General features: G+C 43.8%; 1 protein-coding gene across 1 annotated transcript in view; it reads right to left on the bottom strand.

Annotated features, from left to right (window-relative positions):
- Window positions 1-23,698, bottom strand: part of EPB41L1 (erythrocyte membrane protein band 4.1 like 1) — a 117,616-nt gene that overhangs the window by 2,755 nt on the left and 91,163 nt on the right. Inside the window, exons 15-21 of the mRNA XM_044664350.1 lie at window positions 18,452-18,862; window positions 14,421-14,525; window positions 14,136-14,204; window positions 11,754-11,840; window positions 10,703-10,786; window positions 7,764-7,844; window positions 5,211-5,327 (exon numbers count right to left, since the gene is read on the bottom strand). Of these exons, the coding sequence (XP_044520285.1) occupies window positions 5,211-5,327; window positions 7,764-7,844; window positions 10,703-10,786; window positions 11,754-11,840; window positions 14,136-14,204; window positions 14,421-14,525; window positions 18,452-18,862 (954 nt within the window). The remainder of the gene's footprint in view (window positions 1-5,210; window positions 5,328-7,763; window positions 7,845-10,702; window positions 10,787-11,753; window positions 11,841-14,135; window positions 14,205-14,420; window positions 14,526-18,451; window positions 18,863-23,698) is intronic.

Raw genomic sequence — 23,698 nt, forward strand, 5'->3', positions numbered from 1 at the left:
TTAAAGTCATGGATATCAGGTTAAAAAGCTCTGTTTTGGGGGAGGGGGAGGGAAGAGATGAATTTGGAGTCAGGAATCCCAGCATTCCAAACTTAGTGTCCAAAACCTTTCAAAAGTGCTACCAATACTCCTATCCTCTTTTTTTTTCTTTTTCCTACCCCTTTTTCCTTTGGATACATGAAGGACAGAGGAATTGGTTGCCAGGTAACTCTTTGTCCTCAGTGGAGGTGGCTGTTACCATAGCCGCACCCCTGACCATGGGCAGAGCAGGGGCACAGTGACCACTTATAGCATGAATAATACATGTTCGCCTCTTGAGTTCCACATTAGGCAAATCTTGGATCCCCATAGGGACCTAGACACCAGGGGCAGGGTGGGGCAGTGGTTAGAGGCTTGAATTGGGAGTCAGGAGGCCCCCATTTCAGTCCTGTCTCTGCCACTAATTTGCTATGTGGCCTTGGACAAGTCAGATGTGATGTGGATCTCCCACTGATACAAATCCTTTCATCTCTCTCAGCCTCTGTGTGCTCACTTAGAAAATGAAGATCTTGGATTCTGAGAGATCCTTCCCCTTCTGAATCCTCAGATCAAGAATGCCACAGTGTGCCCTTAGGCAAGCAAATTTAATGGATATGCATCAGAAAGTGCCTCATTTGTTTAAAAAAAAAATTTCTACCTGCTTTGTACAATTATTGATCCTATGGGAAAGACCTAAAAGGGAACCATGGAGAAAATGCTTAGTCAAATCTCCTCACTCCAGAGATCAGAAAACTGGGTAAGTGACTTGCCAAAGGACTCAAGAGCAATAAACATCAGAGGCAAGATTTGAACTGAGGTTTTCTAACTCCAGATCATCACCACCCAAAAAAATGTCAGCACTAGAAGAAGCCTTAAAGATCAACTATAGTCAATCAATTAAGTGTTACAGTATATAGAAAGCCAGGCTTAGAATCAGAAAGACCTGAGTTCAAATCTGACCTCAGACCCTTGCTAGCTGTGTGATCTTGGGCAAGTCACTTAACTTTCTTTGCCTCGGTTTCCTCATCTAGAGAAGGAAATGACAAACTACTCCAATATCTTTGCCAAGAAAACCCCAAATGGGGTCATGAAGTATCGAACATGACTGATATGACTAAACAACAAAAGTAGTCAATCAGCAACAGGATTTGGAGCCGAAAGTAACTTATTGAGATGATCTAGTTCCAACCTTTCCTCTCACAGAGGAGGCAACGGAGGTCCACATCACATCTGACTTGCTGAAGGTCACAGAGGAAATTAGTGGCAAAGACAGAACAAAAATGGGTGCCTCCTGACTCCTACTTCAAGTCTCTCCTCACTGCCAGAGGCAGGATTTGAAGTCAGACCTTTCTTATTCCAAGCTTGGCATTCTATCCATTACGGCAGAAGTGTTAAATTTATACTCCCAAACTATACTAAAATAACATTTGGAAATGTTTAATGAAATAAGAATATAATATATCATAATGTTAACTTGTGGTTTTCTTTTTTCATTTTTTATTGTCATGCAAAACACACTTCCCTATTGGTCACTGTTGTAAAAGCAAATTCATACATAATCAAAACCCCAAAATAAAATCAAAGATAAACTGATGGGAAAGACGACTCCAACAGTTCTTTCTCTGGAGGTGGATAGTGTTCCCCAGCGTAAGTCTTTCAGGGTTGCCCCAGATCAGTGCACTGCTGAGAGTAGCCAAGTTTTCACAGATAATCATCATCCAAAAGTGCTATTATTGTACACAGTGTCCTCCCAGTCCTGCTTATTTTGCTCTGCATCAGTTCCTGCAGATCTTTCCAGCTTTTTCTGAAATCATCTTGCTTATCATTTTTATAGCATAAATTGTGGTTTTCTAAGTCAGTATGTGACCCACAAGGAACTTTTTCTATTTGAGTTAGATACCACTGCACAACAGCTTATTTCCCAGGTCATCTGGTTACCCTCTCCTCATTTTATAGAGCAGGAAACCAAGGATGAGAAAAGTTTAGTGACTTGTCTAGAGTCAGACCGGTATTAAATAGTGAGGGAATTTCAAGGATTAGGACAAGAAGTGGTTAAATTGTGAGAACTAACTGAACCACTCAGACTTCATCTTGTGATTCAATTCTGGAGCTAGCTCAGTTCCCTTTCTATTCAATTACTGCCCTAGTCCAAATTCCGTCTTGCTAGAAATCTTTATTCAATTGGGGGAATTGGGAGAAAATGTTATTGTTTTGTTTGAACTGAGCCCTGAATGGCTGGGAAACTGGACCACCTGGACCTGCTGTTATGATTATGTTGAACAGAAACACAATTATATCCTAAAACTGATGTAAGGAGTTTTCTCATATTTGTACATCTTAAGAAACCCATAAATCTTATCTGAAAACTGGTCCCATGCTGATCAGTTATGGTTTCCATATTCTTTTGGTTATTTACACCTCTTTTTCTGAATTCAGGGAATTGTACCTATTCACGTTCCCCATCCCAACTTGGAAAATCCCTAATCTTTCTTCCAATTAGAAATCAGATAACCTAATGTTGTATGTTTCCTTTTAATTAATTGGCTTTGCCTGATTGGTTGTTTTTTTTTAACCCTTACCTTCCACCTTAGAATCAATACTATGTATTGGTTCTAAGGCAGAAAAGTGGTAAGGGCTAGGCAATGGGAGTTAAATGACTTGCCCAGGGTCACACAGCTGGGAAGTGTTTGAATCTAGATTTGAACCCAGGAACTAGGTTCTAAGCCTAGCTGTCAATCCATTGAGGTAGGCAGATTCCCCCTGATAGTTTTTAATGTATAAAAGTCTGTTTCCCTCTGTATTCAGGGTCTAGCCCTAAGCTGAGGAAGAAGTCTGATTTTGGTTTGTTAGGCAATTGGCATGCATTATGTGTAAATGGAATTATCCTCCTCTGTTTATTTTAACTTAATCAATCAAGAACTTGGAGTGCCCCTCTTTTCACACTTAGTTAGTCAAACATTTGAAGAACCTTTTACTAGAAAAGGAAGTTCACACCCTCAAAGACCTGAAGTGGATCCCACAAACACTGCCCACCCTGGGCAGTGCCAGGCAAATTAAGAAACCATAATTGGTTCCTGAGATGTGAGAGACCATCCCACAGTGAAAGGAAGTAGAAACCAGAGAGACAGGAGGTGACCTGGGAAAAGGCTCATAAAAGATGAGACTGGAGAGCTGAACAGGCACTTCTGCCTTGGAGGACTTCTGCTACCTTAGTGTCTTTGGATTGGATTTCATTCTGCATTGGAAGCTCAAGGAGTTCAGGCTTCGGTGACTCCTTTGGGTTGAGGAGGCCCTGGCCAGAGACACTGGCCTTTCAGCTCTTCTCCTGTCTTCAGTGGGATGCCCTCTTCAGCGAGGCACTCGCATCTGGACTTAGGGTATTTAGTCTAGGCAATATTCTCTATCTCCTTCCTACATTTCCCTGTCTTTACTCTCTCTACCTTGCTGTAATAAAGCTACTAACAGCCTCGTGACTTAAGAGTTAATTTTTATAAACAGCAACCACAATTTTTTATGACTCTTAATTTGATCAAAACTGATTTTAACTCTTACAACTGCCTAATAAATTGATATGAGTTTATTATACTATTATCATTAGTATAATATCAATAGTTAATAGTTTATTAACTATTATCATTATAATAGTGAGTCCCAGCTCTGATTACCACTGACCCAATGTTCTTTGATCCGTCTCTAAAAATCACTTGGCTTCCCATAATTTGTTCTGCCCCATCAAGGAGGGTTCTGAACAGTCAAACAACATTCATGCCATGCTTTAAGCTAGGAGGTGATTCTTGGAGGTGGAGTGGTGCTGAGAGCTGGAATAAGGAATGAAGGGAAGAAAGCTGCTCCTGAAGAGCACTGCTGCTAGAAAGTGGGATTTAAAAGAGAAAGATGGCACAGCGTGGGGTGATGGCAAGAAAGAATTAAAGGAGGGTAGATGAGAGAGCCCAAGGAGGAGGAGAAAGACAGGTTTGGACGCCAAAGGAGCAGAGGCAGCTAGAAGTAAAAGCTGTCACAGATCTACAGGTGGGAGCAGCAGGGGTAGGAGGATGCCAGAACGGGAAGTCTTGTTGGCTTGCTGGAAAGAACTTAGACACGTGTTTGTAAGGAGAAGGGGAAGGGGGTTGGGGGGAAGAGAAGTGGTGAAACTAAGACATTATGCTATGAATGGAATAGAAAAAGAACACAGGAGGATGTTAGATGAAGGAGAGAGAATAGAAAAGATCTTTCAGAGAGATAGAAGAAGGCTCATTTCAGAACTGGCAGAGAGGGCAGCTGGGTAGCTCAGTGGATTGAGAGCCAGACCTAGAGATGGGAGGTCCTAGGTTCAAATCCCACCTCAGACACTTCCCAGCTGTGTGACCCTGGGCAAGTCACTTGACCCCCATTGCCCACCCTTACCACTCTTCCACCAAGGAGCCAATACACAGAAGTTAAGGGTTTAAAAACAAAACAAAAACAAAAACAGAACTGGCAGAGACCCTGAATCAGGACTCAGAGCTGAAAAGGACCTTAGAGGTCATCAAATCCAATCCTCTGGTTTTATGTATGAGGAAACTGAAGTGTGGGACTTGCCTAGATGAGTTAGTAGTAGCACTAGGACTAGAACCGAGGACACCTCATAGCCTAATCTTTCTTCTTCTTTCTCTCTTTCTTCTCTTTATCTTTTTTCCTTTCCTTTTTATTTCTGAAAATGTATGTAGAGAATTTTTTCAACATCCCCTTACCCCCCACATTGCTCCCCAGTCCAGGAAGCCTATTCAGGGGAAGAAAAACTTGAATGAGATTATAAAGACTAGAAAGATTAGTAGCAATTTCTCTAGGCTGAGATCATCCATCCATGTCAGGATATGGGGTGCTTGTGGTTTCCCTTAAACTGAAGAATGCTAACTATACATGGGGAAGCTAGATGGTGCAGGGGATAGAGTGCCGGGCCTGAAGTTAGACTCATTTTCCTGAGTTCAAATCAAGCTTCAGACATGCTAGCTGTGTGACCCTGGATAGATCGCTTAACCCTGTTTGCCTCAGTTTCTTCAACTGTAAATGAGCTGGAGAAGAAAATGGCAAACCACTCTAGTATCTTTGCTAAGAAGACCCCAAATGGGGTCATGGAAAGTCAGACAGGACTAAACAACAACAAAAACCTGTGAATGAATCATCAGGGCTCAGAGGGAGATGACATTCATTACCTGTGGCTTCTTGTCCCTTTCTTCTGGAGATGGGTCTGTTTCTCTGTATACAACGGCTTTGGTTACCAGCATGTCTGGGTGTTGCAGTTTGGCTTCCTTGATGGCCAAAGCCAATGCCTGGAACACAAAGGCAGGACATTTTGTGAAATAAACAGCTCCTAATTTGAACCCAGTGACCCAGACCCCAGGATGCCTGGGGAAAAGAGAGCAGAAGGCTACATCCCCAAATGAATCTCACCAAGGCTGCAACCAGGGCTAAGATTTAGGGACTGGAGCCTCTGGAGTGGAAAGCCAGATCACCAACCAAACCTTTCAGCTACGGATGTCCCTTCCTAGCCAGTTCCAAGGATAAGCACCAAGAAGGGCAGGAATCCTGTGTAATCCCCTTCTACCCTTTGTGAGACTTTTTGAGGTGAAAAAAGTGAAAGAGGGAGAGGGGAGGGAAAGGAAAGAGATGAAAATAGGGGAGGGGAAGGAAGAAAGAAAATGGGAAGGAAAGACAAAGAAGAAGGGAAGAAAGATGGGGAAGGAAGGAAGTGTGAAAGTACAGGAAGGAAGACAGGAGAGAGGAGGAGAGGCAGGACAGAGAAAAAGAAAGAAGGTAAAATGTAAAGGTGGAGAGAGAGAGGGAGAAGGGGCAAACAGACAGAATATAATCCAATTCTTTCATTTTGCCGAGAAGGCAAGTGAGGCCCAAAAAAGGGGAAAGGTTTGCTTAAGGTTACAGAGCAGACATAGAAATCAAATTCAGGATTCAGATGTCAAATCCAGAGCTTTTCCCACTATAATCTGTTACTCTACAACACTCATCTGGTCCTCATAAAGCTGTAGGAGCTCCCTATTGCCTCCAGAGCAAAATTCAAACTCCTCCTCCTGGAATTCAAGGCTTTTCATAAGCTGGCACCAGACATTTCAGATTTGTCTTATCCACAAATTCTATGCGCCAGCCAAAGAGGTAACATGTCCCATAAGGTAACATGCTCTGAGCTCTTCCACCTCCTATGCTTCTGCCCATGATGCTTCCAAAGATCAGAAAACCCTCTTTCCCCTCTTTACCCATTGATTTATAGCCCATTGAAAAAAACCCAACTCAAAGCCCACCTCCTCCATGAAGTAATTTCTTAACCCACAGGCTGATAACCACCTATCTCCTGACCATCACATCCCCTCCCTTCAACCAGGCCAAAGTCTAGTCCAAGGCAATTAAATAACAGTTCTATATCTTATTTCCCCAGGGGATTAAAGAACTTTAGGAGAAAAAAAAGACTAGAGATATGCTTGAGTCAGTTTTAACTGGCTTTGGAAAGCTGATTGTTAAATTTTCTGGAGTATTTATTTACACATCGAAAATTGGCAAGCGCTACAGATCAAGGATTCACTTATTGTCTAGACTTAAAAAGGGATAGGGAAAATGCCAATAATGCATATTAAACTTTAAAAGTGTGGCATGTCTGCTCCATCCCCCCCAAAAAAACCTAGTTGATAATCATTTACCAAGCACACCTCTGGAAAAGACTAAGGATTAGTAATAATTCTTAGTTTTGCCTACAGGACCTCAGCCCTTTGCTGATTACCTATTGAGCTCAATATACACTGAATGAATGAAATGGAAACTTCTTGGTGAGTTTTCTTTCCTTTTCATGATTCTGGATTTGCTTTGCTTTCAAGGAAGTTTAGGATGCCTTGTGAGTTCTTTTAGTGGAGAAAATGGCTTGGTGTTTTTTGCTCAAATTCCAAGTAAGTTACTTCCTGAGCCTGGCACTGGCAAGGGGATCTTGGGAACATTAAATTTAGAACTAGAAAGGACAAAAAAGCATTGTGTCTAACCCTTCTTTTTACAGAGGAGAAAATTAGCCCAGAGAAGGGAAGGAATTTGTTTTAGGTCACACATCAAGTCAGTGGAAAAGCCAAGACCAGGAGTCTGTTCACTGGCCTCACAGGCCAGGAATCTTTCCATTAGGCCTTTTCAGTCATTGCTTCTGGGGGATTCAAGGCCAGGTCACTGGATAAAGGGTGGGTATGAGGGTAGAAGATGAGCAGTAACAGGTCCATGGCTGCTGTAATTTACCACCAGCAACATGGACTCACCTCTGGCTGGTGTGCAAAGAGAAATTTCTTTCTCCTGATTCACATTTACCCAGCATCCTTTTAAGTTACGTGCTCACTTTACATCATGATGTTTGAGAGATAAATTTTGCTGAAACCCAATCAGCGGGGCTCTTTTTGGGCTTTTTGCTTTGGTAAAGTGTGGCAAGTGTGGGTCTCTGGCTCTGTGCTCTGCTCACTTGGCTGAAGGAATCCCTTTCTCTCTCACTTTGTTATTAAGTCCTATAAATTTAAATACTTGGAGTATTCATTCAATTTTACTCTCACACTGGTGAAGAGCAGATCTCAGCTTTGTACTGAAGTTTCACCCTTCTGACTCCCAGCTTCCAAACCAGAGCTAGAACAATAAGAAATGGACTCATTCCCCAGCCCACTCCCATCCTTTTCTCCAGCCTGGCCAGATGAGCTGTGGACAGGGTTCTAAGAAGAATAGGTGGCTCCTTGTACCTGGTCTTGATCAACGTCTTCATCTCCTGTGATGATGATGCGCTTCTCTATCCTAGTCTCAGAAAATCCTCCTTTCACAGTCTAAATTTAGGGAGACAGAAAAAGTCAGAAACTATCTGTTTCAATCAACACTTTCATGCACAGGTCAGAAAGTTCAGCCCCATACTGGGGAAGGTACTTACCTAAAGTCACCAAAGAAGTAAGTAGAAGAGGTAAGATTTGAACCCAGGGATAATTTTTTAATTTAAAGATATTTTATTTTCTGAATTACATGTAACAACAAATTTCAACATGTTTTCTGAAATTAAAAGATCCAAATTGTCTCTCCCTCCCTTCCCTCTTCCCTCTCAGAGATGGTGAGCAATTTGATCTGGATTATTATCATGCAAAACATACTTCCATATTGGTCTTTATCATAGAAGAATACTCATATAAAACCAAATCTCCCAAATAATACCACAAATAAACTAATGTGGAAGATAGCATGTTTTGATATGTATCTGACTGCAACGGTTCTTTCCCTAGAGAGGGATGGCATTCTTTGTCATAAGTCCTGCAGAATTGTGCCAGATCATTGTATTGCTAAGAGAAGCTAAATCTTTCAAAGTTGATCATTGTACAATATTGCTGTTAATGTGTACAATGTTCTCCTGGTTCTGCTTATTTTGCTTTGCGTCATTCCATATAGATCTTTCCAATTTTTTCTGAAATCATCTTGCTTATATCAATAATATGGAAATAGGTCTTAATAGATGACACATGTAAGACACAATGGAATTGTGCGTTGGCTATGGGAAAGGGGTGGGAAGAGCATGAGTCATGTAACCATGGAAAAATTTTCTTAATTAATCAATGAAATCATCTTGCTTATCATTTCTTATAGCACAATAGTGTACTATCACCAACATATACCAAATTTGTTCAGCCACCCCCCAAGGGATATTTCTAAATGCCTGCTAGCATCGCCATGGGAAGTGTGGCCGTGATGACCTCAAATCTATCTATGGCCCAAAACACCCTCTTGATGCCCCTGTGCCAGGCAAAGGTATATTTTCCTAGTTACTCAAAACTTGAGAAACATGTTTAATTCTCCCTTCTCCTCATTCTTCCAGTCTCATCAGACACTGAAACCTGAAAATTCTTTCTTTGTAATGTCCTTCAGGTTCATCCCTTTTTTTCTCTGCTCTGGCACAATGGCTTCTATCGTTGAGTCTGCCATGTCGACAGTCCTTAAATATGTCAGCCAGACTGATCTGGCTTTCATCATCATGTCCCTCCCACCTCAAAATGAGATGAGACCCTCCTTCTCCTGGCCCTAGCCTTCTTTCCCAAAGCACCTCAACATAACCTCCTTCAGTGCTCTCCAAAGGTATACTTATTCCTGCTTCTATAACTTGACTCCACTCACATTGGTTCTCTCCTCCTACTTAGAATGTTTTCCCAGTCCCATGCCTGCAACCTTATCTAAATCCTCTTCATATTTCAAAACCAGCTGAATTACAACCCCCTACTTAAAACATCCCGCTGCTCTCCCTTGTCTTCTAAACGCCCAGTAAAAGTAATAAGTGCTCATATGACCATAGCAATTTGGATTTATAGCTTTTTCTCCCAGCCCTATGAAATAGGTAAGTTGGACAAGGGCTATTAGCAATAGATTTAGAGCAGGAAGGCTATCTCCTCAACCTTTTCTTTGGAGTCTCAGAGAAGTTGTGACCTACCCATGGTCAAACAGTCAGTGTAAGCATCAGGAGTTGAACTCAGATCTCCACTATCCCAAACTGCCTCTCGGCATATATTTCCAACCATCAGAGTCAGTATTCAACTAAGCCTTTAAGGACAAACAATTTGTACTTTGTCTTCATTTTTGGTGACTCTTAACCTTCTTTGCTTACTATAAATTCCTCAAAGGGAAGGACCATACATGTCATACATTTCTTTAGTTTTCCCTAACACACTTAACATAGTATTGAGCTTATAAAAGGAACTCAAAAAAAGATTTCTTTTTGATTGACAGAGAGAGAGAGAGAGAGAGAGAGAGAGAGAGAGAGAGAGGATTTTTTTCTCTACTGAATCTAGCCCAACACCTCTTATTTGGACCTCTCATCTTATCTAGTGCAATCTAGTACAAGACTTCCCATGTGGACCTCTAGTCCTATTTCGCTCAATCTGGTTCAACTCTTCCCATTTCCAATTTTGCCCATAGAGGAAAATGGATGTGTCCAAGATCATAAGGAGAAACAGGGGGAGATCATGGATTAGAATTTAGATCTTTCCTGGTTTTCCAGGAGTCCCAGGATCATAGATCTAGAACTGGAAAGTCTGTTAGATAATATCTAGGCCAGAGACCTCATTTTATAGATAGAGAAGTGAATCCAGGGAGGATAAGCAACTTGCCCAATATCACATAGGTAGTAAGTGGTAGGGCCAGGATTCAAATCTAGCTCTCTAGCATTCTTTCCATTGCACCAATGTGTTAGTTAAAATCACTTGGGGTTCTATTTGGAAATATTGAGCCTCAAGATATGTAGTGTTTGACAAACTTCCTGTGAACATGTGGGGAACTTTGGGCCTACATTCCCTGTGATCCAATGGGTTTCCAGTTAAACGTGAGACAACGGGAACCAACGTATAGTGCAGTTTAAATTCAGAGGACTGGCTGGAGACAGCTCTTTTGCTACCTGAGCGGGCTCCCGGGGGACTGAGAGGAGTAGGGAAGGTATGGAAGAAAATGGCAGAGGTGGCAATTTGAATTTTTTACAGGCATGTGGTCGATTTATTCTATTAACATGGCTTTAATTAAAATACTAATTTCCATTATAATATCTGCCTTCATCATTTTAAAAAATAACACCATACTGCCTCAAGAGTCATAGAGCTAGGCCTATAGAGAGCCTCTGTATGTTACAGATATCTTTCTCCATCCCCTAAATGGTACTCACTTTGGTAACATGGGTAGTAGTGGAAGTGGATAGGGTTTCAGCAGTGGCCCCATAGGCGCCGGCGAGGACGTCTTTCCCGATGATCTGCAGATGACACAAGCCCCACCCCATTCCCAGGCATTAGGTGGAGGAGATGAGGATGTTGGGAAAGAGTATGTGTGCGATCGGAGAGGTGAGTATATACCCAATAGGACTGGTGATCACTGCAATTTGAGGCATATGCTGTGGCACAAGCTTTGAGAACTAATAGGTAAAAAGGTAAACAAACAAACTAAAAGGCAAAAAGGAAGAGAAGGAGCCCTGGGGTGTCTTCCCCTCTGTCCCCAACCCAACCAGGAAAAGGGACAAAGAGTAAAGAATGAGCTGGACGATGCCTCTTTCTGTTAGAGCTGGCCATTAGTCTTCCATCTAGACACAGGCTTGATGAAACCCCAACATCCTAAAATTGTAAAATAGCCAGATTGTCTACTGCAACACTATTTTAGGGGTCAGAAAATAGATGCCGAGAAGTAGCTTGATTTATTCAAGAGGTGAGACCAGAACCAATGTCTCCTGGGTTCTACTTGAGGGCTTTTCTGAAACACAATGCATATCAAGGACATGCCCCTAAAGCCATGAAGGCAGAGGCATGGCAACCCTGAGCAGGATGGCTGTGCTTAGATTTGGAGCCCAATTTCAGGAAGGACCATGTCCAAAGGAGGACAACTGGCATAGTCAAGAGTTCTGAGATGCCACCATAGTGTGAGTAATTAAAGGAACTAGAATGTTTAGCCTGGAAAAGAGAAGGCCAGGGATGGAAAGGAAAAGAGAGGGTGAGAAGAGCCACAGTCTTCAAGTATTTGAAAAGGAATTAGACCTGTTCTATTTGGCCCTAGAAGCCAGAACTAGGAGCAATGGATAGAAATTATACAGAGGCATAAATTTTGCCTCAACATAAGAGAAAAAATTCCACATGGATAAATGTAAAGGAAACTGGTGATCTACCCCACTCCCCAAAGACTTTGGAAGGCTTTTGGAAACCACAGAACTGAATGGAATATGGATCACTTACCGGAGAAAGGGAACGGATTTCTGTTGCCACCGTCTGCGGGCCTGGAATCATGGCTGCTGCTCCCTTCCCAGACTTCAGACTGTTCTCCTTGAGAAATGACAACACTTAGTTCTCCAGGGCTTTCCAGGCCCAAGGGGAGAATTCAAGCACCCAGGGGCCCTCCCCCTGGGAATTGGGGCTCTATAGTATAAAAGCACTCCTACAGTCAGAGTTTCTTATTAATTACTAATTAACAAATAATTAATAAGTAGTAGTGATAGTATTGAATCTCCAGGGCATGTGATATAGTTCACTCATTCATCATTCAGCAAGCTTTTATTAATCACTGACCATGTGCCAGGGGTTGTCCTAAATGCTGGGGATTAAAGGAAATTACATTTTCCTGGAGGAACATATATACCTGACAAATCAAAGCAAAACATATACCAACTAAACAGAAAATAATTTGGAGGGGCAAGTAGGTGGCTCAGTGATAGAGAGCCAGATCTGGAGACACAAGGTCCTGGGTTCAAATCTGACCTTAGATACTTCCTATCCATAAGATCCTGGGCAAGTCACTTAGTCCCACTATTCTATTAAAATGTTCAAATGAAATGTCTTCAGAGGTATTTATAAACTTTGCCAAAACTTTACAAAGTCACTTTACAAAAGGCCAAGCATAAAGAGGAGATATGAAAGGACACTTCTTGGAGGCAATCCACAACTGTTGCCCATTGCATGTTTTCAAACTTTTTCAATGTATCAGTCAGTTAAGCTAATTTTTTCCCTTTTTTTGTCATTTAATAAATTTCATTTGTTATATGGGAAGGCCCTCAAGAAGGTGGAGAGACAAGAAGGAGAGAGAGGCTGGGGAAAACTATGATGATGTAAAATCCAAAATAGAGCAAAAAAATTGTTTTTAATAAGAACGCTATGAAAATATCGGGGTTCTTGTTTTACTGTTATTATTCAGCACAACGAAACTGTGTTCTGGGTACATCATAACGCTCAACTCAAAGATTCATTCCTGGAGACTGGATTTTTCTGACCAAGTCACATTCAGAGGATTAGGAAGGGGGCCTAGAGCAAGGAACATAATGCCTAATCTGGCAAGGAACTTAAAGAACATTTAATCGAACTCACTTAAAGGTGAGAAAAATTAGGTGGGAAAGAGGGAAGGGGAAGGATTTGCCCAAGGTCACATATGTAGTATGCAGAAAGTAAATTCAGACTCCATCAGAAGATAGCTTTCTGGCTGTTCTCCCTACCACTGGTCTTTCCCCACTCCGGCCCATCATCCACTCAGCTATTAAAGTCTTCTTCAAACTCAGGTTTAACCACGCCACCCCTTACTTAATAAACCTGGTGGTTCCCTACCCCTAGAATTAAATACTCTGGCATTCAAAGTCCCTCATAATCTGGCCCCCTCCTACCTTTCCAGTCTTTTTATACGTTACACCCACCCAGACACCCACCTCAGTCCTGCCATATAGTCTAGCCTCCTTGCTGTGCCTTGAACAAGACATCTCAGCTTCCAGGTCCAGAGATTTTCTCTGATTTTTCCCCATGCCTGGAATTCTCTCCTTCCTCATCTCTGCCTCCCGGCTTCTTTCAAATCCCAGCTAAAACCCTACTTTCCTCATAATTCCAAAGCCTTCCCTCTGCTGATTATTTCAATTTATCCTGTGATATAATTAGTTTATACATAGTTATTTTGTATGTTGTCTTCTTCATTAGTCTATTATTCCTGTCTTCATCTCTCCAGTGCTTAACACAACATAGTAGGTACTTTTCAATTGCTGTTCAGTCATTTTTCAGTCATGTCTGACTCTCCATGACCCCATTCAGAGTTTTCTTGGCAAAGGTACTGGAGTGGTTTCCTCTTTCCTTTTTTCAGTTCATTGGACAGATGAGGACATGAGACAAATATGTTAAGTGACTTGCCCAGGGTCACAGAGTTAGTAAGTCTCTGGGTCCAGATATGAACTCAGGAAAATGAGGCTTCCTAACTCTAGGTCCGGTACTTTGTCCACTGAGTCACCTACCTGCCCAGCAGACATTTAAAAAATGTTTCCTGACTGACTGTAACGATTAGGACTCAAACCCCGATTAAGCTTTAGTTGCATAGAAAGTTTGGCCTGTCAAAAGCACCCACTCTCCAGGCATTTTGGCTTGTCAGAGTCCCCCACCCTATACCCATAAGAGGATGGAGTCTGAGATACTGAGGCCCAGAGCCATGAATCTGCCAAAGTTCAGCCCATTCCAGAACCTAAAGTTTTGACAACATGCACTACAAGGAGGGAATCAAGAAGAGGGAACCGAGAGGCACATGCCCAGCACTGCCTGCCGCCCCGTCCCCTTCACCCCGACTGGAGACAGCAGGAAGGCGCTAAGTCAGCTTACCAAGGTGGTGCAGGTGGTTTCCGTGGTGACAGAGTGGGAAGTAGTTGTTGTCTCTTTCCCCCCATCCACCTGCTGACAAGAAAAAAGCTTAGGGGATACTCCTCTCCAACTGGAAATACAGACATGAGCAAAGATTCACAATGAAGTCGAAGGAAAGCTGGAAGGGAATCCCCCCCCTCCCTCACTTTTACCAGCACTGGGGCAAGCCCATTTGAAATATTGCTGGTGTGTGAAATTTCCCAAAAGCAGGGACCAGGACAGGGACCAGGGAGAAGGGCAGCTCACTTGGGTTGTGTCCCCTGCAGAGATTCTAGACTGTAACGCGGCCTCAGTCTCAATCTTCTTTCTGATCGCCAAGCTGCTGACAGTCATTGTTTCAGTTTTCACAGGCTGGGGGGTTAAAAGGAAGGGTGGCAGTTTTCAATAACTGGCCCAGAATGGGGCTCCACAACCTGCTGGTGGCTGTGGATCCTGGTGGATCGCTGGCCTCCAGGATGTGGCAGCACTGAATGCTGTCTTGGAAGGCCAGCCCACTTTGGGAGACAACCTGCTTCTCCAGCAGAGATGACTCCCTCATCCTCAGACAAAGCATATGAGTTTGAGAAGGAGGAGATCCATCCTAGTGCTGGCCTGGAGGGCACATGGAGTCAATATAATATAACAAACAGTTATAATGCACTGAGTTATAATGAACTGAGCCATAAATAAAGGGGATGAGAGAAGGATGACATAGCAGTGACGGCAAATAAAAACAGATCACATTCATCTCAGGGTGTTTTTTCATGCACAGGGACACACAGGAAAGGACGCAAAGTGAACTAGAAAAAAAACATACAATGACTACCATGGCATAAATAGGCAGCACGACCACAAAACCATCAAAACATTAGGCTATGAAATCATGACCAAGCCTGGCCTTGAAGATGAGATATGAGAATGTACCTCCCACCCTTCTGTGGAGAGGTGGGAGACTATGGATATAGAATCCTACATATATCAGATTTGCTTGGTATGTTGACTAGTTTTCAGGTGTTCCCTCCTTCCCTCCTTTAAAAAATAAAAACACAAGAAGGGATGACTCAACAGGAAGGGGGGGAAAGGGAGAGAGATAGTAGGAAATATAGGTGATTTAAAAATAAGAATTAATAAAGCTTTTTAAAGTTAGTTTATCATGTTATTTCCCATGCACTATAACTCCATGAGAGAGGAAGATTGGTGTTATTTCGATTTAACAGATGTAGAAACTGAGGAAAATAACAGCTATGCCATGGTTACATAGCTAAGAAATTTCCAAGTCAGGACTTGAAACCAGGTCTCCTAACACCACAATGATTCTCAAAGGGCTCAGTGGGAAACAGTAAATACAGGGCCCAGACACAAACCTGAGTATTATAGAATACATTAGGATGTCTCAGAATATGATAGGCTTTTGGATAAAACTGAATGGGGATAGAAAGGAATACCATTTTTTCAGCACCTACACAGAATGTCTTGGACTCTCAGAGCTGAGCGTTCCAAGATACCAGTTGGTGTAATCATCTTATTCCGAGGTCCAAGGAACTGCTGGAAGCTTGGAATCTTGTGAAGAACACTGGTGGGGGAAGGGGCATGGGAAAAGAGGTCAAAGGTCCTAGAGTGGACCTTCACCTCTGCTACTTACTTGTGTGACCTTTTCTGGGCCTGAGTTTTCTCCTCTGTAAAATGAAGAGTTTGGACTAGATGATTTCTAAATTTCTTTCCTGCTCTAGATTCTATGATCCTACTGCAGATTCACAAAGGGAATCAATGGCAAAACCAGCCAGATCCTATTGATGCCTCTTACCCCTACCCCACATTCAGGGCTCTGCCTGTGTTATACAGTCTCCTATTTGTTTATATGATCCATATTAAAGCTGTTGAAACTCAGAAAGACCTTGGAGATCATTTAATTCAGCTGTCTCCTTTGAGTGGATCATGAGACCATGCATTTAGAGTTATAAAGGATCTTAGATAATGATCAAAATAATATTAATAATAATATCTAGCATTTATAGAGTGCTCTCAGTTTTTCAAAGTGCCCTACAAATATCACCTCATTTTATTCTCATAACAACCCTGGAAAGTAGGTGCTATTATTATTTCTATTTTATAATGAGGAAACTCAGATGGACAGAGGTTGTCACAGAGCTAGTCGCATCTGAGACAAAATTTGAATTCAGATCTTCTTGACTCCAGGTCCAGTGCTCTATTCAATAGAGATTAACTTGTCCAACCAAGTCATTCATTTTACAGTTGGGAAACTGAGGTTCCTAGAAGGAAAAGGATCTGTCTAAGGTCTCCTTGCCTAATGCCTTTTTAAAAAAATTTTTTTTTCTATTGCCTTTTCCCTAGCTCTACCCTGTCCTTAGCCTCCTCTGAATGTCATTAGCCAGGGTTCTCCTAAGCTCTAAAACTGTACCCATCCTCAAATTCCCCCAGCCCCATACTAAGGTCTTCCCTTTGCAAAACATGCTTTTTTTTTTTTTTTTTTTTTTAAACCAATGGGCTTAAATACCAAAGACAGAGAGACTGCTGAACAATCCAGGGAACCCAAGAAATCCAAGGCCTAGAGCAGGGGTTGGCAACCTTTTTGGCCATGAGAGCCATAAACGCCACATTTTTTAAAATGTAATTTCGTAAGAGCCGTACAGTGCTCACAGTGCGCGCTCCTGTAACAGCGCCTGAAAAAAACTGACTTTATGGCTCCTGCAGAAAGAGCCATATGTTGCCGACCCCTGGCCTAGAGAGTCACCAATGAGTTTCTCAGCCATCACTTTCAGGAAGCTTAACCTGATGAACCTCACTCTCCACATTCCTTTATTTAGCCCTACTGTACTTCATCTGTACCAAATTACCTTGCAACCTTTCCCAGGCTGTTTTGTGGTTTAGTCCCCCTGCTAGGCCATGAGCTCTTCCCCTATTACCCTTCAGAATTAAATTTATTAATGAGCTCACAGTAGCTACTAGCCAGCAGAGAAATAATTATGGAGAGTGCAACCCAGGACAGAAAGCAAAGACCAAACCATTCAGATCTCAGCAGCCATCACCTCCAGCCCCAGTACACCTACTCTACTCTTCTTTTTTAGGATGACATCTCATCCATTGACACAGTGCTTTATGGCTACAAAACGCCTTATGTGTGTCGTCCCTTTTAATCCTCAAAATCACTCCATGACAGGCAAAGTGGGAATTTAGGGAGAGGGACTAGGGAAGCAGACCTTGGACTTCCTAGGTGTAGAGAAGAATTCTCTCCCACAATACAAATAAGCAACTCTCTGATAACATCATCTGAGAGAGTAGCCGGGGATACTGAGAGGTTGTGATTTTGCCAACTGCCTCACAGCAAACATGTGCCAGAGAAAGAACTTGAACCCACGTCTTCCTGACTCTGAAGCTGGCCTTCTCCAAAGCTATCCTTCTACCCTTGATGCCATGCTTTCTTTCCTCATTTTATAGAGGAGACAGAGACTCAGAAAAGATATAAGACTTGCCTAAAGTCACATTGCTTCTAAGGGGCAGAGGTGGGGCTAGGTGGAACTCAGATCCTTCAGTCCCAAACCCAGGGCTTATTCATATTCTGTTATGCCATCCATTGTCTTTTCCCAAAATCTTTATCTATGAGCCAAAAACAAAGTAACAGGCATGCTTGGTTGTTTGTCTTTTTTCTATTGGTTTGTCTTTTTTTAATTTGCTGTTTTATTTCCACCTTCTTTCCCCCAATTACATGTAAAAACAATTTTTAACATTAAAAAAAAAAAAAGATGACCCTCAAATTCTCTCCCTCCCCCCCTCAATGGGATGGTAAGCAATCTGATATAGATTTTACATGGGCACTTGTGTAAAACATTCTTCCATACTAATCCTTTTGTGGAAGAAAATTCAAACCAAAATAGTGGAGAAAGTGAAATGTAGTATTCCGGGGTCTCAGGCATGCTTATTGATGGACATCATGCCCAACAGAGAACTTTGGCTGAGAAACCCCTAGACACCCTCCCCCCCCCAATCCAGCCATGCTCAGACCTGTGTTGTCAATGTAAAAAGAGTGAAACAACAGGGAGTTAGTGTGGCATTCTCAACAAGCCTTTGACTCAACAAACATGCTAACACGAACCCATGCAAGTGGAGGGGGCTGGGGACAGTCATGCAGCACAGAGCAATGCCCCAAGAGGAAGAGGCAACTCTGGGCTGTGCAGCCATCTCCAGTGGCCCCAGGGAACATGCAGTACCAAGACAGGGGTCGTGGTCAGACAGGAAGAGGACTCGTGATGGACATGGGTGCTCATGGCTCGCCACCATACCTCAAAGTGGGGCATGTCAGGGGCAGGGCAGACCCCTCGTTCTGAAGCTTCGCTGGCTGCCTTCGACTCTTCATCCTGGCTGGGGGCTGCTTTGTCAAGGTCCCGTGGGAATAGGGGCCCTTCGGTCTCTGAGTCGCTCCGATCTCGGTCAAGTTCAGGCAGACTACGGGAGAAGTCCTCAAAGGCGGTGCCGTGGTAGTCACCGATCACTGTGAAGTCCACCTCTGCCTCCAGGCTGGACGTGGAGCTGACTGTGATGCTGGAACACTTGCGTTCGATGGCTAGGTGGTTGTCCTTCAGGAAGACCGAGTCCCGCTCCTGGTCTTGGTCCTCATCTCCTGGGTCGCTCTCTGGGGCCCTGGGACGTGGGGGTTTGACTTTCTCTTCTGAGCCCTCCCTTAGCCCTGCTCTCTAAACACCAGGTGACAGCCAAGGAACACAGAGGAGAGAGACAAAAATCAAGAGGGTGAATGTCAGAGCATACGTGAATGTCCAAAAGATGGAGGTTGGTAGTAGGGAATTAATCGTCCCAAGAAAGTGTCATTGAAATCACAATGCAAGCCAAGAAAATCATAACCTTCCCAAGAGCTCCATGGAAGAGCTGCAAAGTCCTGCTCAGGCATTTAAGGCAGAAGCAAATTTAAAGCAAACAGCCCAGCCTGTACGTCCACCCCGGACGAGAGGCCATGTCCAAGGTTTGGCTCTTGGAGCTCATTAGAAGCAGTTTTGTGCAAGGGACATGGATGGCAGCTCAGATGCCAGGCCCTGACATGAAGTAAGTCCAGTGTTGCGAGACGGCAAAGGAGTCCGCAGGGAGGGAGGAGGCAAGGAGGCTGGAGCCAGCTCTAAATAACAGAGAGGAAGCAAATTTTGACTTGTCAATTCCACTGACCCCATCATGGAGCACGGGAGGCTACCGTCCACCATGTGTTAGCATACAATTTCTTTAACAGCTTCCTCCTTGGGGAAGGTACCCTTCTTTTCTACTCTAGGCATGAAGCAAAATGAAGCTGAGTACCTTTGGTTGAGAGCCACAAGGAGAATTAGGTGCACTGCCAAGCTCGACCCTCAGTCCCCTCGGAGCGTGGAGACCATGGGTCATCAGTGTAATTGACAAGCACAGTGCGGAAACAGGCCACCCCTGCCTATCGGACATACCTCTCAACTGGCCCAACCCATTAGAGGCTAAAGTCCACACAGACAGTTCTACCTGGCTTCATTTCCTTCTATTCCGAGAATGCTTTTAGAGAATAAAAATAACAACAAGACATTTCTGGTTGATTTGGTCTTGGAGGTTCCAAATTCTGTCCAAAGGAACAGTCTCTTCAGAGATTTGGGGCTGTCAAGACCACCCTGCAAATGGGGCTGGATGGACCAACTGAGACCCTGTCTATGAAGTTTCTGCAAGGTTGAGAGGTATGAGAGATCTGATTCCAAGCTGGTGACAGGCAGACAGGAGCGGGGGAGCCTTGGCTAAAGCATATACAGTCCTGCCCAGTAAGGGGAGTGGGCAGAGTGGGGATGAATGGCAGAGACCTGGGCAGCCTGGGGCCCAGCTGAATGGCTTTCCTCCTTCGGAGCAACTTTAACTGCTGAGCCTGACAAGTCCTTCTCTTCCCGAACTGGTTCCCGAGTTTTGCTCTGAATTAGAGAAAAGGGTTAGTCTTAAGGAGGCAGAAAGGGAACTTGACATTGAGCTGGAGCAGCAACCGGACGGGTAGAGGTTGCAGGACAATCAACTTGTCCCAGGTAGGAGGAGGTGGACCAGGGGCAGGAGAAGGAGAGGGGATGATCATTAAATTAGCCAAGCAGGACAGAAGGAACATGATAAAGCAAGGAGTGCTACAATGACGATGGGTCATGGTTGGTGGCGAGACCAGCCTGCCTCAGCTCCAGGCTAGGAAGATCGTGCCTTATGCCAGTAGCTGGTGGTATTACTGGCTCGACCAAAGGGAGGATATCATTGGGGATACTGTCTGTGTTCAGTATAAGCTCAAGGAAAACAAGAAAAACTGAGATGGCCAGGCACCCCCTGCTCTTGGTCATGGATGTGAGGCTATAGGAACATGCTCCCAGAAGAAGCACAAAAGCATGCACTCAGGTTCCATGGAGGGGGTGGGGAGAAGCAAGGTGTTGGAGGAGAGAGGGATTCATATGGCTGGTTACCCTGGCTTCTGCCAATGTGGCCTTGGAGCTAGAATCCACGGATGCCTGTGTCAGCTCTTCATCCCTTTTCTGGTATAATTCAGTGGCAATGAGCACGGCACTGATGGGATCTACAGATGTTCCAGGTTTATCCATGAAGTGGCCAGTATCTGATGCTGAACCAGTAAGCTCTGTAGCTTTGGGGCTAGAGGTATTACTTGGGGGGTGAGGTTGAACAAAACCTAGCTCCAAGAGTTTGTTACGCTGCTGCTCCACCTGCCCTGGGAAGGGTTCGGATGATTGCTCGCTTGGAAGAGCCCTGGAATCGCCTATACTTGCCCAGAAGTTATCTTCACCATGAGTGTCACCTCGTTCAAATATCTTAATTTTATTGGCCACAGAGGTCTTGCTAATGTCTTCTTGGGAGCCCTCATGACCACTAGCTTGGAAAGATATCCCTTGCTTGGGTTCCCTTCCCAAGGTAGTGAGCACCAGGCCTCCTGGCTCGGTCTGCTTGGCTCCACCTTTGGGTTTCCCGTTGACAATGGGCAGCTCCTCTGTCTTAGCTCCCTCAGAGACTACTGTGTCCTTGGTTCCCAGACTTCCCTTTGAAAAACGGAAAGTCTTTGGAAAGACGATGGGATGTTCTGTGTCAGAGGGCCCATCAATGGACTGCTGCTCTTGCTTTGGTGGTGGTGGGTCTGTATGAGCTTCCCAAGCTGCCAGGTCCTCAGAGTTCTCCGGAGAAGCCAGGGCAGAGTCTTTCATTATGATCCCTTCCATCTGAAGAAATACTGTAGATGCTTTTTTTTCATTCAGCTCAAGGTCTCCTTCTAGGGCTTGAAATGATCTTCTCTCTTGGAGTAGAAAATGGCCCTCCTTTTGTCTGTTTGATTTATTCACACCTCCTTGTGGGACCCTCTTTGGAAGTTTAGCAGCTCCTGGATCTGGATCTCTGTTTGGGAACTCATTTCCTTCTCCTTTACTGGGTGAGTGCTTGTTGAATCCATCTAGGGGGGTCTTTTGAGCCTTTTCTAAAGAATTGCCTGTCTCAGGCATTTCTTCCTCTATGTATCTGTCACTTGTTGGGTCAAGAAACTCTTCTTTCCTCTCAAAGGAGCTCTTCTCATTGCTAGATGGTCTATGACTTAGGGATGTTTTCTTACTCAGCTGTTCTAGAAGAACCTTGAGTTCGTCCAATCCTACATCTATTGTTGGGGGCTCATCGCCTTCTGAGGACATACCAGTATTGCTGCCAACACCTGGGCCTGCTTGGTCTAAAGAATTAAGCTCAGGGGCCACTGTTGACTCATTCTCCAATTCCAGTTGGCCTTTCTGATCTTTCTTGATGGGGCCCAGATTTGCTACCTTTCTGTCTTCAGGGACAAAGGAAGCTAGTTCTTCTTGTTCTTTATCTGCAAAACTTAAGTAGAAACTCCTTTCTGCTGGAGAGGTTTCTGTCTCATCACTAGAATCTGCTCTGGTTGAGTCCCCTAGCACTGCTGTCATACCTTCCTTCTCTGAGGCTGGAGATTCAGAGCAAAGGTCCCCAGGTTTCATCCCAGGCACCTCTTGTTGAGCCACTGCCCCTGTCGCCGAAAGTTGTCTGCAGGCCTGAAATTCTTCCAGTTCCTTCCTGAGTTCTATTTTTCCCTTGAGTTGACTGGCTGAGGCTCTGTATTCCTCAACGGTTACTTTTCCACTACTGAGCCTGGGCTGAGAGATAGCTGGGATTTTCTCCTCTGATGTATGACCAGCCAAGAGCAAAGGTCTTTCTGGGACTTCTTGAACCCACACACCATCTTCCCACACAGACTCAAAGTCCTCAGGACTTGCAATCATCCTTCCTCTCTGGCAGGTCTCCCCTTGCCCCTTCATTCTGACCAGTTCTTCTGTGGCCATTTCAACTCTGAACTTATCCACCCGGACATCCACCTTGGAGACCCCCTTGCTGGAGAGGTCATCTGAGGGGGCTGTGGTTGGGGGCTCCTCTGGCTGGGTGGTGGTAAGGTTCCTGAACATAAGCTCTTCAGGCTGAGAGCACTCTCTTTCTATAAACACCCAGTGCTCCGAACCCTGCATTTCAATTGGAGCAAGAAAAGTTAGCATGGGGCTCAAAACAGAGCCTGTTCCTTCCAGTCAGTGAAAGAAAAAAATGGATACAACCCAAGGGTAGGTCATGGCACTGCCGTCATGATAACCAAGGGGTAGGGCACCGAAAGGAAAGAGAAATAGTCCCAACCATTGGCCTTCTTGTGCCTTCTACTGAAAACTTCCTTTCATTACTACTTCCCCCAAACTCTATGAAACAGGACAATAGTATCCAGCCTGTATAGGTAGGGAAACTGATGATTGTTGGAAAGGATCTTAGCTCTCTAATCTGGTCCTGATTTTAGTCTAACCTTGATTTTAGAAGATGAGGGAAAAAAAGCGGCTCAGAAAGGTGAAAGGATTTTTCTAAAGTATTATATATAGCCTGTCAGGACAGAATCAGGACTGGATCTCCTTATCTCCTGATTCCTGGGCCTTGGGATTCTTTAATTATAATAACAATAATAATAGCTAACAATTATATAGGCAGCAGACAACATGCTAAATGTTTTACAAATATTGTCTCATTATCTCATTTGGTCCTCACCATGGGAAGGATCCTGGGAAGTAGGTACTATTATTTTCCTAATTTTACAGAGCAGGAAACTGAGGCAAACAGAAGTGAAGTGACTTGCCCATAGTCCCACAGCTAGTAAGTTATGGATTTGAACTCTGGTCTTTCTGACTTCAGATCAGTGTTCTATTTACTTCACCACCTAGTTGCCCCTGTCTTTGTACTATTCGGAAGCACCGAGAAGACCAGGTCACAAAGAAAATCAGTAGAAGAACTATAATGAGAAACAGATCCTGTGCCCTCATCACCAGGATACACCATATCTTTGGGTATTGATGTAGGACAGGAAACAGTGTCCAGGGACTTCTAGATTTTAAGCAAAATTAAACTCAATGAATGCAGCTTTTTTTTTTTTACCTCCCCTTTTCACTTTTTTCTTGGGAGAATGTGGATCACTCTTGCCTATAATCTCCTACCTTCCTGTGGCACCTGAGCAC

The sequence above is a fragment of the Gracilinanus agilis genome, chromosome 2, assembly GCF_016433145.1.
Source record: "Gracilinanus agilis isolate LMUSP501 chromosome 2, AgileGrace, whole genome shotgun sequence".
Lineage (NCBI taxonomy): Eukaryota > Metazoa > Chordata > Mammalia > Didelphimorphia > Didelphidae > Gracilinanus > Gracilinanus agilis.